At 43.1% G+C, this 15,915-nt stretch overlaps 1 protein-coding gene across 1 annotated transcript in view; it reads left to right on the plus strand.

Moving 5' to 3' along the window:
• CUNH14orf80 (chromosome unknown C14orf80 homolog) overlaps positions 1-15,915 on the plus strand; it is a gene marked incomplete at its 5' end in the record, with an annotated part of 67,915 nt that overhangs the window by 46,710 nt on the left and 5,290 nt on the right. The window contains one exon of the mRNA XM_017729579.1: positions 1-212. Within this exon, the coding sequence (XP_017585068.1) occupies positions 1-212 (212 nt within the window). The remainder of the gene's footprint in view (positions 213-15,915) is intronic.

Below are 15,915 nucleotides of genomic sequence, written 5' to 3' on the forward strand. Positions count from 1 at the left end.
AAACTGTGTTGGATAATATGGCTGAAGAGGGAAATACATGGGAGGCCCAGGACGCTCATGGAGAGAAAAGAAGGCTGCCAGAGGTGACCTCCTGCTGCCCCTGGGCTGACAAGCTGACTGGGCAAATGGACAGATTATCCAGAGATCTAATGGCTCTCCAAGACCAACTGCACCAGCTCGTAACTCAGCGAAAGGCTACATGGTGGGAGAAGGTAAGGCTCTGGGTGGTGTTCATGTCCACTGGAGATTTTTAGGATCCTGCATTTTTCATCTCACTCTCTATGGCCCATCCTAGGACAGCCTCCCTATTGCTGTTCTGTGTCAACCTTGCTGCAGTCACGGTGTCAGATCTGCAGTTCCTCATCTGTTTATGCCCACAGCATGGCAAGTGCTCTTTCAAACACAAAGTAGGCATCTGTCCCGGAGAGGCAGCGCGCTGAAACAAAACAAGTGTTCTTTTGGAAGGGAAGGCTTCAAAAGATAGGCGGTGCAGAGGAGAGGAGAAAAGAGAAAGAGAAGGAAATCATGGCAGCCCCAGAGGGGATGGATGCAGCAGGCTGAAAGCAGCAGTAATGGTTATAGTTATCATCTTTCATTGAATTAGGAGTCTTTGAAATGTCTGATGGGGGAAGGAATGAGAGGAATTTGAAACCTGCGAAGTGAGGGAAGAGACTGAGCACAAGATTTGATGGAAGAACAGACTGGCTGTGGGAGGCTGGCTGTGGAGGAAAGCAGGTGATATGAAGGAAGTGTGCGTGGTATTTGCTGTGTAAGGATGGGGAGACACTGGGAAGCACCCAGAGCGGGTGGTGGGGCATAAATAAAGGAGATGTTAATGTAGATGTAGAAGGTGAATCTGAGTATCAACATACTGGCACAAGGAGAACAATGAAGAGGCAGGCATAAAAAACTAGTGATTCTTTCCGGGCATCAGGTGGAGACAAGGATACCAGATAGGTTACCTCTGGATGGAGAAAAAGTGAAAGAAACAGTTGGGACGGACAGAGCAGTAACAAAACTGCTATATCACCACTTTGTGTTAACTCAGGAGAGGGTTTTTTTTTTGCCCAGGGTGTTTGATTTTTTTTCTTTCAGGACAGAGAGGAGTGTGTGGTTTTAGATTGGAGTGTTGGTAGGCAGGATTGTAGATCAGCTGCCAAAATGGAAAATGGCAGGTTGTCAGATCAAAAAGTATTTGCCCAAGAGTTCAAAAGGCATCTGGCATGGAAAAAGTGTGTGGAGAGCTAATTGCTCTCTTCTACCTTAAGCATAAGGAACTAATTAGGATCAGTTGGATAGGGAAGGCACAAGGAGCTGCGGCTTCACACAGAGTACAAAACTTCTTCCCACAGGGCACTGTGGATATAAGCAGGGTACGTGGATTTGAAATCTGTTGTACACATTCTTGGAAGTTGAAATCCATCAAACCATAAAATATGCAGATACAAATTGCAACCTTATGAGTTAGTGGGAGAACAAGTCTTTGGAGGCTGAGCTCTGTGGAAGTATCTCCATGTATTTACATTTGTCTTAGAGTCTTCTCTAGGCACTTACTGTCGATCACTGTCAGTGACAGGGTACTGGACTAGGCAGATCTCTAGAATCATCAGATTTTGTTGTTCCTGGGGCAAAATGGACACTACTATTGTGGGACAGCTCAGACCTTGAATTCTAAAAATAAAATTTCCAGTGCATGATTTCTAAAGCAAGATATGCTCTGACTTCTCTTACATGTAACAATATATATGCTGTTAAATATGATGTTAGGTATTACATAATATCACACTGATTTTTTCTTTAATGCTTACATTTGGGGATTAAGTCCAAAAAGATTTAACTGATGATTCTTCTTTGAAGTAGATGCACTGATCGGATTTGAATGACAGTTGGTCATGTTCCAGTGTTTCCGAGATTCTCTGGATGTCATATGAGTTTGGGACTTTGATAAATGGAGTGCATCTTAAGTATGTTGTTAAAAGGCTGGTTTACTACAAATGCCTTCTCTTCTACATATGCCCTGAAACAGAATTGTTTTGTAATGCTACATGACAGCTTTTTTTGGAATGCTTGGGGTCAGATGACTCTCCATCAATCCTCTTTATATCAAGCCTTGCTTTGCATAGTGTTGCTGCTTGCGTGATGCTTTCTTCCTGTGGTCTGTCTTTTTTTCCCACAGCCAGGATGCTTGCTGAATGCAGGCTCCTCTATCAATTGTATGTTTCTGACCCCTTCTTTTCCCTGGAGAAATAAGCTTATCAAATCTTTCCTTCTATATTATTTCTTTAATCAAACAAAGAGAAGATACAGGGTAGCTGAAGTCATTATCACTAACTTTGTATCTTGCAGTACTGAGACATCTGGAAATTATCTTGGCTCTTACAGTCATGCCCAGCTGAGGGACAGCACAGTTTATTACAGCTCTTATGTCCACTACCTTGTATTTCACAAAGAACCTGATAATCTGCAGAGTGTTTGTGTCTGTTGTTGCCAGTAGGCCTGATATCTGTGCCAGGCAACTGGGTAGAAACTGTTCTGAACAGCACAATTGAGAGCACATGATGAAACATGATATACTGGGGAAGAGACAGCACAGTTCCTGCAGAGAGGAATCATGACTCTGAAATCTGTTGGAGCTCTCTGAAGGGACCAGTGAGCATGTGGGCAGGGGCAGCTGGATTGATGCTGCTTAATCGCATTTGCAAATGGTATTTGATCAAGGCCCTGAAAAGATTCTCAGCAAAAATAAACTGCCCATGTGATTGTCTTCCCTCTCTGCCTTGAGCAAACAGCAGAGCAGGAAGCCGGGAGGAGGCGGCTGGGATGGGTTTGTGGAGGTGGTCACTGGTGGAGCCTCCCAGGCCTGGGAGCCACCCTCAGCTCTGGGAAAGGAGCTGCATGGCGAGGTGCCCACGTGGAGGGAGGAGATCGAATCCCTGAAAGGACGTGAAGGACAACAGCAAAGGATTATTGAGGGTCCTTGTGCTGAGTGGTAAAACGTCAGCTACAACTGTGTGGAGGTAAATCCAGGCTAACGCGTCTGAAGGGAGCATCGTAATTTTACATGTGTTTCTTCGGATCGTCATGGCATGTGAATGAGCTCTGTGGAAAGGTCAGCGGTCAGAAATAGTAAACTGGATTCTAAAACTGTTAGGGAAGCAGAAAAAAGCAAAACTTAAAATACTCCTGTCTGTTTCTGGAATGCGATGTGTGGTGCTAGTCCCATTCATAAATTTAAAAAAAAGTGTTTGAGCTGGAAAGGAACAGGGAGGGGATGCAGTGATGACCCAAGCTGTGAAAGGGTTTCTCTGAGGGTACTTACTGGGCTCCTTGCACAAGAAGAGGAGAGATTGAAGAGGGGTATCACAATGGAGCAGGAGGAAGCATTTTTTACTGTTCTTCTGATGCTCCTTGGTTTTCATGAAGGGTGAACCTAAAGGAAATTACTTGACCTGCTCTAAGGCTGTGGATTGGGCTTGAAAACCTGTTGAAGCGTCTTTCATTTCGGAAAGCCTGCAGTTGATTCATTTATTTATTTTGGACTGTGTAGAAGTGTTTCAGGTGTGTTAAAGTCATTGCTATGCCACGATGCCTGGTTTGCACCACTAAGCATAACTACTTACAATTCAAGATGTGGTTTCAGGGGCAATGAATCTATTTGTTGCAAGTTTGATCATTTGCACACTGTGATTCTGGTAGTTAAAACTATCAATCTTAAGTCTCTTAAAATTAAGAAAATTATTTAACTTATTTTCTTTTGTTTCATTTTTCATTTCCTTATTCTCTTGTTTGTTTCTACTTACCCTCAGCTGTTTCTTTGGTTGTGTGCTTGGAATGACCGTGAAACCATTTCACCTTTCAAGGACATTCACTAGAAGACATTTGAATGTTGCCGTGGGATTTGGGTGATTTGTGAAACCCTGATTAATAGGACATTTTAACTGCTACCCATCTCTAGGCAGCAGTGTGTTCAGTATCTTGGAGGAGAAAAGGCATATGACAGAGGTGTGATCTGAATATGGGGCTTTCTTTGTTAGCTTTGCTCTTTTCTTTGCAGTACTGGGCAAATAATCATTTCTTTGGTGACATTTTGGGGATCTGGAAATGATCAAAAAGGGGAGGGAAATGGTTAAGCTTTAAGAACATTTCTCCTCTCAGAAACAAACTTAACTGTAAAAGATGAAATCTCCTAATCCCAGAAGAGAACTTGTTTGTTTGCTTTTTCGTTTCTGAATATTTTGTTACCTGCTCCTCTATTAGAGGGGAGGATTTGATTTCAGTCTGTGTTAAAACATTTGGCATCCACAAAGCTGGAATGCAGAGTATTTGACTCCACATGGTAATCGTTTCAGTTTTCATCACGTAAATGCTTGTACCATTCTGAGCGTTTGTTGAAACTTGGGATATTGTATCCTGGGACCCTCTGTGTTCTCTTGCATTTAAAAGCAAGCCAGACTCCTTTGAGATGGTGGTGTGATGGGATGGAGCTTGCTCATGCATACATCTCTGAGGCACAGAGCAGAAAGGCTTAGAGCCATTAATCTGAGCTGGAACATGCTCTTTCCACACACCAATTCTCCCCAGAAATACTGGTGGCTGTGCTTGTGTGCTTGGCCAGTGGTGTGTCTGAGTACCCAGGCGAGACTGGAATCCCTGGCCCATACCAGACCTCCTTAATCACAGTGGGAGAGCACTGAAACCTACATTCTGTGTTTGTTTCTGTGTTTTTCTCCTGATCCATCTTCTCCCCTCCATTCAATAATCCCTAACCCTCCCAAACCCTTGCACCTGTCTCCCAGGTAGGGATGGGAGGATGCAGGGCTGCCCTGTGTCAGAAGAGATGCCCTTTGAATTCAAGTGTGTTGGGGAGGGGCTGTATGGGACGGGGACGTTTTGTTTTCTCTTTCTGGGGACAGGGCGGGTGCAGGGGTTGCAGGAATGGCCTGGGGCACCCGATCAGGTGAAGGTGGTAGGGACTGAAACATAGAGAGACTTTCACTCCATCCCAAGAGTTCTGTGATTTCACTTCAACATTTTGCCACTGCCAGCTCATCACAGCACACTGCTGCAGACCTTGTAGAGTCTAAAAAGAGAGCTCTTTCTTCTAAGGTTCTTACATTTATAAAAGACTAAATGGTTTTTGATTACTTTTGATTTAAGTCTTCAAAATCTGAAGCAGGGGAGCAGCTCCAGAAGCTGATGCTGGAACATAGTCCTATATCCTTCTGGTTGTGGTTGAGTTTTTTTGTTTTTCTTACCAAAATTGACTTGAATTGTACCTACTTAGATAAATGCACTTCCAAAGATTTTCTGTATGCCTTATAATGATTGGAGAGGGGATGAGGAGCTGTGGGTCCCCACTGCTAGGAAAATGTGAATTCTTGTTGCTTTCTGCACCATGGGAATGGTGAGGAGCACTGGTGGGGCTGGACTGGCTCCCAGTGGGCTCAGTTCCTTCCTGCACTGGTGCAGGGCTGGGTTGTGTTTCTGTTGCCTTAAATCAGGGATTTGTGGCGAAGAGAGCTGGGCTCTTCCTGAAGAACTCTCTGAGGCTTGTCAAAACCACCTTTTCTTTTTCTTTTTTTTTTTTTTTGTGAGCACACTGTTCCCATTTCATCTTTGCTGTTGCTGCTGTTTATTCTAGTTCCCTGGGCTTTTTGCTAATATGAAGATGTTAGTGTAGTGAGCAGTTAATTATCCATGCTGTCTGGGGTGGAGGAAGTGGAGGGGTGGTAGGGAATGGTTCAGTGCTGGTGTATTTCCTCAGTCAGCATATTCCCTTTCCTGGTCCCAGAACGCTTCTGTGTTGCACTTTGTATTTGCAAACCTCCATCTGGAGCACTGAGCAGCTGTCAGTGGAGCTCCTCATGCGAAAAGAAATTGAAGAACTAGCAAGACCACAAGAGCAGCTTTTGGAAGTGCATGGTTGGCTGGGCCCAGATGTTTGGGAAGGGGGAGGAAACCCACAGAGATCAACCAAAACATCCATCAAAGGGAGCAGTGGAGGACGTGGGCAGGAGGACGGCAAGGAGGGACAAGTCTACTGGCTCTTATGTGCAGTTCTTATTTAGTTAAATGTAGGATTTAATTTGCTGCTGATGGAATTGCCGTGGCTCTGGCAGATTTAGGCTATTAGAAAACATGAATCTGCTGTAAACAGTAGGAAGTAAATCCTGATCTTTATATTCACTCTTTGCTCTTGTATTTTCTTGCACTGGTTTATTTCTCACTCATCAATATTCCTAGCAGGAGATCCGAGGCTGCTTGTTTCTGGTAAGTGCATGTAGAGATCCAAGTGATTGTTCATGGAAGGCAGTGTGCTCTCTCTTGTGATGGAAGGGGGAAAGGAATCATGCCTGTGCATCTAGTTCTCCTTTTGACAGCAGGATCTAAAATCTGCTTTAGACCTGAAGTCCCAAGTTACCCTGGTTTAGGGCTGGTGTGCATGAGGAAAGTTACTGCACGTAAGCAGAGCTGGGAGATTTTCTGAAAGACTCTTGCTTGCTTCTGAGAACTCTGTGTAGGCTGGCCAGACTTGAATAGTCAATGTTAAGCTTGCAGCATACAAAGGGTTGGAAAGATAAGTATTTATTCTTCGTTTGCAGATGCAACTCACTGTGCAGATTGCTGAATGAGTGCCGAGCTGCCTGAGACACAGAGGCACTCCATGTACCAGTGGCTAAATCAGCAAACTGATTTCAAACACACACAAAAACTGTAACTGAAAATAAATTACCTAGCCTGACATTTTTCATGGGGCTTATGTATGCTAAAAGACTCCAGCTCCTTAGGGAGGAGTGGAACATTAAAAACTTGAGTGCCGTCTCCTGTTCTGTGTGCAGAACTCTGGGGTTTAGGTGTGCGTGGGTGAAAGTTTTTCTTGCTTCCCAGAAGGTGCTGCTTTCCCTTCCTTTGCCAAAATGTTTGCTTAGGTGAGAGGATCAGTTAAAGTATAATAAATAACCAGTGTTAATATTTTACTTGCATTATTTATGAAGATGTTGGATACTGACCAAGGCAATGAAACATGTAATAAATGCAGCTGGAGAATTATACTCCAATAAATTTTAGATGAGCTTTATTTAATGATAAAGTGTAAAAAAACCCCATTGCAACGAGAGAATGTGTTTTGTAGCCACTGTAAATGTTTTAGTGCATTTTAAAGAAATAAGTGTAGCACTTAGGTTCTCACAGTTAAAGCACCGAATAAAACAAGGATGAAGACTAGGAATGTCTGCAGGGCTCAGATGTACAAGATATGGAAGCACAGGTCCCAGCACCACTATCTTTTGAAAAGCTTGGAGGCTGAGGGTGGGATTTGAGGTACCAGAAGCCACAAGGTTGCTGGATTTTGTCTTGCCAGTGGTGAGCCACTACAACACATGTTGTCCTCCACAAGGGTAGCACCGTGGGGTCATAGCTAATTCTGGCTGACAGAGGCCATGTTAAACACCACAGCCAGAGGCTGTATTTTAGATAGCTCTCCCTGAAACACTATTAGTGTGTTTTACTGAACCTTTCAGAGTGGGTTTTGGGGACAGTAACTTCCAGGAGGTGCTTGGCTTGCTTTGCAGCTCTAGGCAGACTGTGGGGATGGGTTCCCCCTCTGCCAGCGGGAGCTGGGGTCATTGAGTGCTTTGCAGCACTGCTTGGGGTTTTTTGGGTTTTTTTTGGTGAGTTGACAGAGGTGCTTTTAGAAGGATTATTTGCATTCATGCATTCAAAGCTTAACTTTGTTTCCTTTTTTCTTGAAACCTTGGCCTTGTTCTCTCAGTTGTCTGCCTGAAATCAAGGTTACTTGATCATAAGAGAATAAAGTATCCACCTTGTTTCTGTCTTTGTCCCTTGTGCTTGTAGAAGAGCTGACATAAAAGTAAACCTGTAATTTAGTGTTGTCACATATCTTCTCTCCAGCCAGAAATGCATCTAAATAAAGCTTTAGTACGCTTCTGAGCTCCAAACTCATCATTTTGCTTCATTTTACTGGCTCTCTGTAAGCCCTGAGAGCTGTTTGATTGTCTCCCTTTGCAGGGCCTGGCCTTTAACTGCGGCAAGAGTCACAGGGGCCACCCAAGCAGCCTCACATCCACCTACAGCTGCTACTCACCCTCAGATTGTGAGATAATAGACACTGCTGAATGCATCTGAAGAGTAGTGGCTTTAGAAAATGTCTGCACTGAAACTCTGAAAATGTTTCCTGTAGAAAATCTCTACCTGGGAGTTAAAGTTCATTTTCCTCGTGCCATAGTTGTGGATAGGCTGTGTTGCTGGAATGACCTTTACTGCTCTGGATGCATGACTCCTGCCTTCCCTAAAAGCAGGGAGAAGAGTACAGGGCTGGGTGCTGGGGGATTCTGCAGTGGTCATACAAAGCCCCTGGAAGGGACAAGGGAGTATTTTCTAACTGGAAATGAAACCAGTTTGGAGGTGAAAAAATTCCCTATAAGTCATGGGGGGATTTTTTTGTTTTCTTTTTATTTGTAATTCTTGGATAAGAAAAACCCTTTTCTGAAAATTTATATGACTAGGTGGTAGTACCTTCCTCTCATCTCTATATTTTAGGAGTGGTTTGTATCAACATGCCTTTTGCTGGCTATCTATACAAGGACCCCACTGCTTGAATTTTAAGTTTCACATCCTGTTCTCTTGAAGCAGGATAATATAGAGAGGTGCAAGGCACAAGCAGCACTCATTCTGAAGTGGCTGCTTTCATGTTGCACAGTGATAAAAGTATTCTAAAAGCAGAGTGGGACCCTCCAAGCTTCTGCAGGCCACTTAGATCTGAGATGATCTGTCATCAGTGTTTGTCTCCGCTGCCCAAGATAAAAGTTTGGTAGAACAAATTGAAAAGTAAGTGAGCAATTTATTATCCAAAGCAATACTTGTCTGTTGCCTTCCTTTGTAATTTGTAGTTGTCAGGGTCTTTTTCAGAGTAGCACTGCAGCCTTTTTGCAAGTGTCTAAATTACTTACACTGGCATATTCTGGTTTTCATATCATATATTTTCAGTATGTGCCTATTCCTACTTTAATTTCTGTGATCTTCTAATTGAATTCAAAGATTTGGGAAAGTCTAGAGATAAAACTATAGTTAGAAAGAAATGAGTTATGAAAGGCTGGAATGGTAGAATGGAACTTTTTAAATTACTGTAAATGCTCAAGATTTCTAATTTGGAGAAGAAAATAGGGGTTTTTTTCCCTCTTACTTCCTGTGGTGTGCATTCAGAATTTCACAAGTCTGGGTTGTGTCTCAGTGTAGTTGCTGGTAAAGTCTGCAGGTTTGATGATCCTGCTAGGAGCTGTCCCACTTCCTCAGAGTAGAGACTGTCCCAAGGGGCAGGCTTGCATATCTTCTTGGGAAGGAGCTGAAGAGGTTCAGGTGAGCTCCTGGCTCCAGAGCACAGGGATTCTGATCAGCTTGGATGCTCTTGCTGAAGTTTCATGTCTGCTCTTTTTGTGCTGGCATCCTCTTCAGGTGAGCAGAGGTGGTGCAGAAATTTCTTTGAAGATCATTTATTATTTTAAGATCTGTCCTTGTCTGGATCTGCAGAGTTGCTGCAGTAGTATAATTACATTTTTGACTCCTATTTGTTTTTTTCTTTGAGTTCAGTTGTTCTTCTCAGAAGTTACCACTGGGAAGCGAATTTCATATGCCAAAAAATCAGAAACAGAGAGTACAGAAAATATTATGGAACAGAATCTTGGAATCATAGACTCATTTAGATTGAAAAAACCTGCTAAGATCACGGAGTCAAATCCAGCATTGCCAAATCTACCACTAAACTATGTCACTTAATGCCACATCTACATGTCTTTTAAATTCTTTGGGGATGGTGACTCAGCCACTTTCCTGGGCAGCCTGTTCCAGTGTTTGACAACCCTTTCTGTGAAGAAATTTTTCCTGGTATCCAACACAGACGCCCCCAGGCTTGAGGCTGTTTCCTCTTGTTCTATCGCTTGTTACCTGGGAGAAGAGGCTGATCCCCACCCAGCTGCAACCTCCTCTTGGGGAGTTTTAGAGAGTGCTAAGGTGTCCCCTGAGCAAGGATACTTTTTTATAGCTCTGTGGAAGAGGGATGGATGTCATGAGGCTTTCAGCATAGCTGCCTGAGTTCTGAGCTGCTTGCCTCAGGTATGTCCTTTAGGGATCCGTCCCAAGGGCTGTCCTTGGAGGAGCTGCCTCGATGCATCTCTTCAGGGAGTGAAGCTCCATGGCAGGAGGAGAGCTGGGTGCAGCCCTGACCCTGAGCAGCTCTGTCACATGGGTTCACTGTGCAGCTCTCACAGAGTTCAGCTGCTCTCAGGCCTAACAGGATTCATTTCCCCTTGGCTTTGCCCCTGTCGTAGTTATTTGTAGGCTCAGCACACAGGCAATGCTTTTATCAGTTGTGTGCTTTCGTACTGATATTTGGAGGGGTATTTGTATTTTTCTGGTAAAGACTCTGAAAAATATTAATGTTGTTCTCTCCTCTTTTCTTCATCCTGTATCCTTTTCCTTTATCTTAAGCTAAATTGACTTTTCTGACTCCCATCAATGAATTTAGAGACATGAGTCTTAAGTACAGACCCATTGGATTATCTTAAAGAAAAACCAAAGTAAAAAGCTCCCAAAACAAACCAAGCAAACCCTAAGAAAATCTGTTATCTGTTCTGACAAGATCAGGTCACTCCTTTTTATTAAATTATCTGAGTCAAATGCTTTAATTAGCATCTAACTTTTCATTACTGTGCTTCCTCACCATCTTTCCATTGGAGAGAACAGTGTGGATGCTGATCTGAAGGCTTAGGAAGTGCTTTGCAGTATCTGATGTTTAATTGAAGCAGGGAGCAGCAGTGCCCTGCCAGGCTGTGGCAGCTCTTCTCCTCAGATGCAGCTGTGTGCGTTCTGGGCATTAGAACTGTATTTGTAGTTATAACATCTATTCCTAGATAAGATAGGTAACCAGCTTCTCCATGGCTTCCCTGTGAGTTTGTGTTGGAATGACAGTAGGTGCACCAGGAGCATTCTGATGGTGAATGTCTTGCTTTAAAATGCATAAGATTGGAGATGCATACATTCCTCCCTAATTGCAGGAAATTGCAGATCCCGACAAAATTTGGAGTGCAGCTGCTTGTATAATTACATCTTCTGTCAGTTGCTATAGCTTAGCTTTACAGCCCTTCTAAAATATCTTCATAGTTTATGGGACAAATAATGTCCCCACTGATATTACTTTGGGATCACCCCTTTCATTTATTCACCACCAGTTCCAAAGGCCTGAGATTTTTTTCTCATGCTGAACTAATAACGAATATTAAAAATTAGTGGTTTTATTAAGGTGCAATTTTGCTTTAGCTGCTGTAATTATTGTTAAGCCAAAAGACATTATTTAAGTTTCTTCCTGTTGCTGGGGGGTGGGTTTAGTAAGAAGTACCAATTCCTGTACCTCAAGCCAGTTTGATTTTGGTTATACGGAAACCTTTCCATTTCATGGCCTTAGGAAATAGTGGGTAATGGGTCATGGAAGAGTTGCTGGGTTATTGGCAACTAAGTGTTGCGATCTGCCACTGGCCATTGAATGGCAGGTAAGACAGATCACAATTCAGAGTTTAATGAAATGTCTTGGCACCACTTACACCACCATCACAGGTGGGAAATGGTTGAAAGGTTAGAAAGGATTAAAGGAAGGGTAATAAAGGAATTCATTTGGTCTGGCTTTTTGAGAAGTGAGAAAAGTGTAATTACCAAGGCAAAGTTCATAGCTGGACTGTGTTCTGCAAATTCCTAGGCAGAAGTGGAATTTTGAGGGTATTAGACTTTAGATGAAAGATGGTATAAGCAGACCCAGTGGCTGAGGTGGAACTTGCTGAGAAAGGCGTGTTTTTAATCATAATTGGATTTCACTGCTGAGGTAGTGCAGTGATAGGGTAGTATTTTGATCTGCTGGAGTCTGTGTTTAGAAACCCAACACTATGTTTCTAGAAGAGACCCCGTAGTTTACCAAAATGTAGCAGAACATTGCAGAAATTACCAGGTGAGAGACTGTAGCCTGTGCTTTGTGATAGATAGACTATTCAAACAGTTTATTATGACTTTAATCCACAAATGCATGAGCATTGGCATTAAATGGGCTATTTCAAGTCTCTTTGTGTACAATCAAGGATCTCACGAGAAGAAAGAAACCTTATTTAGGCAGGACAGTGTGGGAAGTCTTCAGCTATTAAAATAGAAAGTGATGGTTTCTAGCTTTTTGAAACTGGTTAGTCTTGAGTGTGTAGAAATTGCAGCAGAAAATTAAAACCCTTGAAAGCTGACAGCAGAGAAGCTTGGTTCAATGAGACAAGGTTTATAGAGCTGCAGTACTAACTGTAACTTTCTTAGAGGCTTGAAATTACATTTGGGCAAGTTGCTATAAGACAAGAATTTGAAATTAGGGTAAGGTATTTTTTGTAGTAAAACACCTGCTTACTCAGTGTTGTGGTGTTTCCGGAACAGCTGATTTCAGATATTGCTTTTGCTTTAACTTGTGGGCTTTTGTACATAAGCAGCAGATTATTTTCTGAAGGTTGGAGGCCTGATTTTCCTTCTCAGCAAATGTTTGAACTTCATAGGGCCTGCAGGGTCCTGTCCCCCCTGCTCTATAATTTTTCCCAGCAGTAGGAGCTGCAGGACTTGATTTTCTGTCAATTATGCATTCACAGCATCCCTTGAAATAGTGCCTTTCTCTGCTCCTCTGAGGCTGAATGGGTCACTGTCTACAGCTAAGGAAGGAAAGCATTTAACCTTAACTATCATTGTTCCAAAAAAAAAAAAAAAAAAGGCAAACATTTTTGTTAAAAGAAACTGGTGCCCCAGCCAAATTATTGTTTCTTGTTAAAGAAGGCTAAAGCCCTCACCCTATTTATGTGTGAAAAAAGCTTTGGTTTTATGTCTTTGGGGGTCACACAGACCCCTTAAGTTACTGATTTCTGTTCTGTACAAGGAGAAGCAGTGCTGGCATGTTCAGTTCCTGCAATCCCTGATGATGTTTGAGGCAAACTCTGCTTGGGCATCTTCTTGGGTGCTGCTTTTCAGTGCTGCTCCATGTGCAGCAAGGTGCAGAATGCGTGTTGTACAGTGAGGAAATCCTTGTATAGGAACACAAAGGGGTTGTGGGTGGGAATTGTGGGATCCCTGTGACTATTTTGATTGTATTCTACTTTTATTTAATACTTACAGATATTGCTGCTGTGCTTAGAGTGAACTCTGCTCTTCCCTCCACTATGTTATTGGTACTCTTGCTTATTATTTCCTTTTGCTCTTTTCTTTTTTACTTGCTGCTGTTTTTTTAGTGCTGTCAAGGAGGACTTTCTAAAAGTAGTCTGCAAATCCTTGTTTATCCTGTTTTCTGTATCCTGTTCTCTGAATCCCAGATAAACTGTCAGCTGGGATTGCAGCTCTGCAAGGCATTTCTTAGGGGGTGGTAGGGGAAAAAACACTAAGGCAATACAAGGTATAAATAATGATCCTTTATAAAGTGTTTGTACTGATTAAAGACAAGTGCTTGTAAGGCTCAGCCCCTGGACTGATTTGGATTCCACTCTGGAAACAGAAAGCTCGTAAATCAGTGTTAATTTGCTATTCCTGGTTTCTAGTGCCCAGCTGTCAGGATTTCTGCCCCGCAGCCTCGGGGAGATGGCAATATCTCTGTGCTTATACCGCTTTCATTTTTTACTTACAGATCTTTATCTAAAATTGATGCTTGTCTGTTGAATTAGAGTCTGCTCAGTTTACATGGAGACTGAGAGCTCTGGGTAGCTCTTCCAGGCTGGTGAAGCCATGCTTGAGATGTTGTGATGTGCTGGGGAGCTGTTTGGGGCCAGGGTGTGGTGAGTGCACTGACTGGTTTGGCGGGTCTCTTCCACTCCTGCAGTCTCGCCCTTCATTAATCTTATATTGCCATGCATGTAGTATTTCACTTCATCCTTTCAACTCCCCAGGCACAGGGGCCTTCTGAGACGTGATAGGTTTAAAATGAAACTCAGAAATGAGCATCCTTTAGGAGTACAAAATTCTGCAAGTCAAATGCTGTTTGGTGTTTTCAGAGTTTATCAAATGTGTTGGGTTATTATGCCCTGATGGCAAAGGAGCATGACTTGGTGGCTTGGATATTGTATCTGTTTATATTTCCTAATTTCCTTTCACTCCCCAACCCCAAAAGACAAGATCTGAGATTTTTCTGTTTGTTCCTTGCATCTAGGAGCACAAAGGATGCTCCCAGGCTCATTGTATTTTCTGGCAGAGGCAGTCATCAGAGTGTGTAGTATCCGTACAGCTTGGCAAGGATTATTTGTATTTCATCATGTATGCATGTGGGGTCTTCTCCCTGTTCATCAGAGAAATATGAGAGGAGGAGTGGACAGATAGGACTGGAGACAGAAAATGTGCCATTTCTAGGCTTTTGCAGAGTGTTTTTCTGAACAGTGCTGTCCTAGCTGTTCCTGCAAAACTCCTAGAATAATATGAAGAGATTGGGGTTTAAAAGTAATGACATGATTCTGGTCTTTATAATCCGCTTCAAAAGAAACTCCAGCTGTTTGGTTTGCTATTCCTTCTTTGAAGCTGGCAACAATACAATCATAAAATGGAAATGCTCCTATGAGTCCTCCTCCTCTTCCTGGAAGTGGATGTTTGGACCTTTCCTTGCTGCTGCTTTTTAAACCTCCATCTCTTGTTAGTGGCTTCCTTCAAGGATGTAATTGAGAGGCAGAGCATTCATTCACTTTCTGAGGCTTTCAGGTTGCCATGTGAAGTTCTAAAAAGCTGAAACATTGACTTCCAGCATTTGGAAGATTGTCACTTTCACTAGGCCATTACTGGAAATGATTTAAGTAACAGGATGTGGTTATCTAGATCTCTTAGCATCTCTTTGGGATGTCTTGCATGTTGGTAACATTCTCTCTGAAGAAGTTCACGTTCAGCTTGCTTTTTAGCAGAAAAAGAACCAATTTGTGCGTAATTTTTACTGCACTTTTTATTAGTGAGTTATTAAAAATGTGAGAGAGATCAGCCTCTCTGGCATGATTCCAAGCCCTATGGAGTGAAATGGAGAGCTCTGGAAAGCTCATTACCAGAAAGGTGCAGGCAAATGTGAGGGAGCTGAGGGGCTGGAAGGTCTCCTTTTGAGGAGGGATCAGGTGAGCTCAGTGTGTAGGGCATCTAAGCAGTTGATGGAAGCAGAGCTTCACAAGATGGGCAGCAGAAAGACTGGGGCTGTCCACATGGCAAATTGTCACTCGTCCAGGGGAGGTGAATCTGGGTAACGCTGTTCTGGCCTCAAAACTGTGGAAGATGCAATGAAACTGGAAGGCAGCTTACTCAAAATATGCAACATGTTACCTATGCCATGATTTACCCACTGAACTCGTTGTTACGAAATTTATTCGAAGCCAGAGGATCCCCAGGACTGAAAATAGCTGGGATAGTACTGGCTATCCTTTTCATTCAGACAACTGTCTTTGGTTAGAAGCCATTTCAGAGAAGGCTGGGCTGAAGAAGTGCTGGGAAGTTAATCATGGTGTTTGCAGGCTTGAAGCCTCTTCTGTGCATTGGTGCAAAAGTTAATCCACCATGGTGGATTAACCAAGCTGCCTGCTCAGCCTGGATTTTGGATGTGCTTCCCCTTTGGATGTTCCCCTGTCCAGCTCTGTACTGGGCCCATCCTTTTCTGTTTTGACTGGGGCGTTTTCCTCAGTCAGATGCCAGCCTGAATGGTTTTGTAAACGCAGTATCCCAGGAATGTCCCAGGGAGATGGCAAATCCCTTCCATGCTTGATGGATGTCCTGCCGGGCTTGGTTCCACCATGCTGGGGACTAGAGGCCACTTCTCTCTGCCCAGCCTCCAGCCAGTGTTGAAGAGATCTGTTTTATTGTAGTGCTTATTCCTTTGTACATTCCTGC

The sequence above is a fragment of the Corvus brachyrhynchos genome, unplaced genomic scaffold (genome assembly GCF_000691975.1).
Source record: "Corvus brachyrhynchos isolate BGI_N302 unplaced genomic scaffold, ASM69197v1 scaffold101, whole genome shotgun sequence".
Lineage (NCBI taxonomy): Eukaryota > Metazoa > Chordata > Aves > Passeriformes > Corvidae > Corvus > Corvus brachyrhynchos.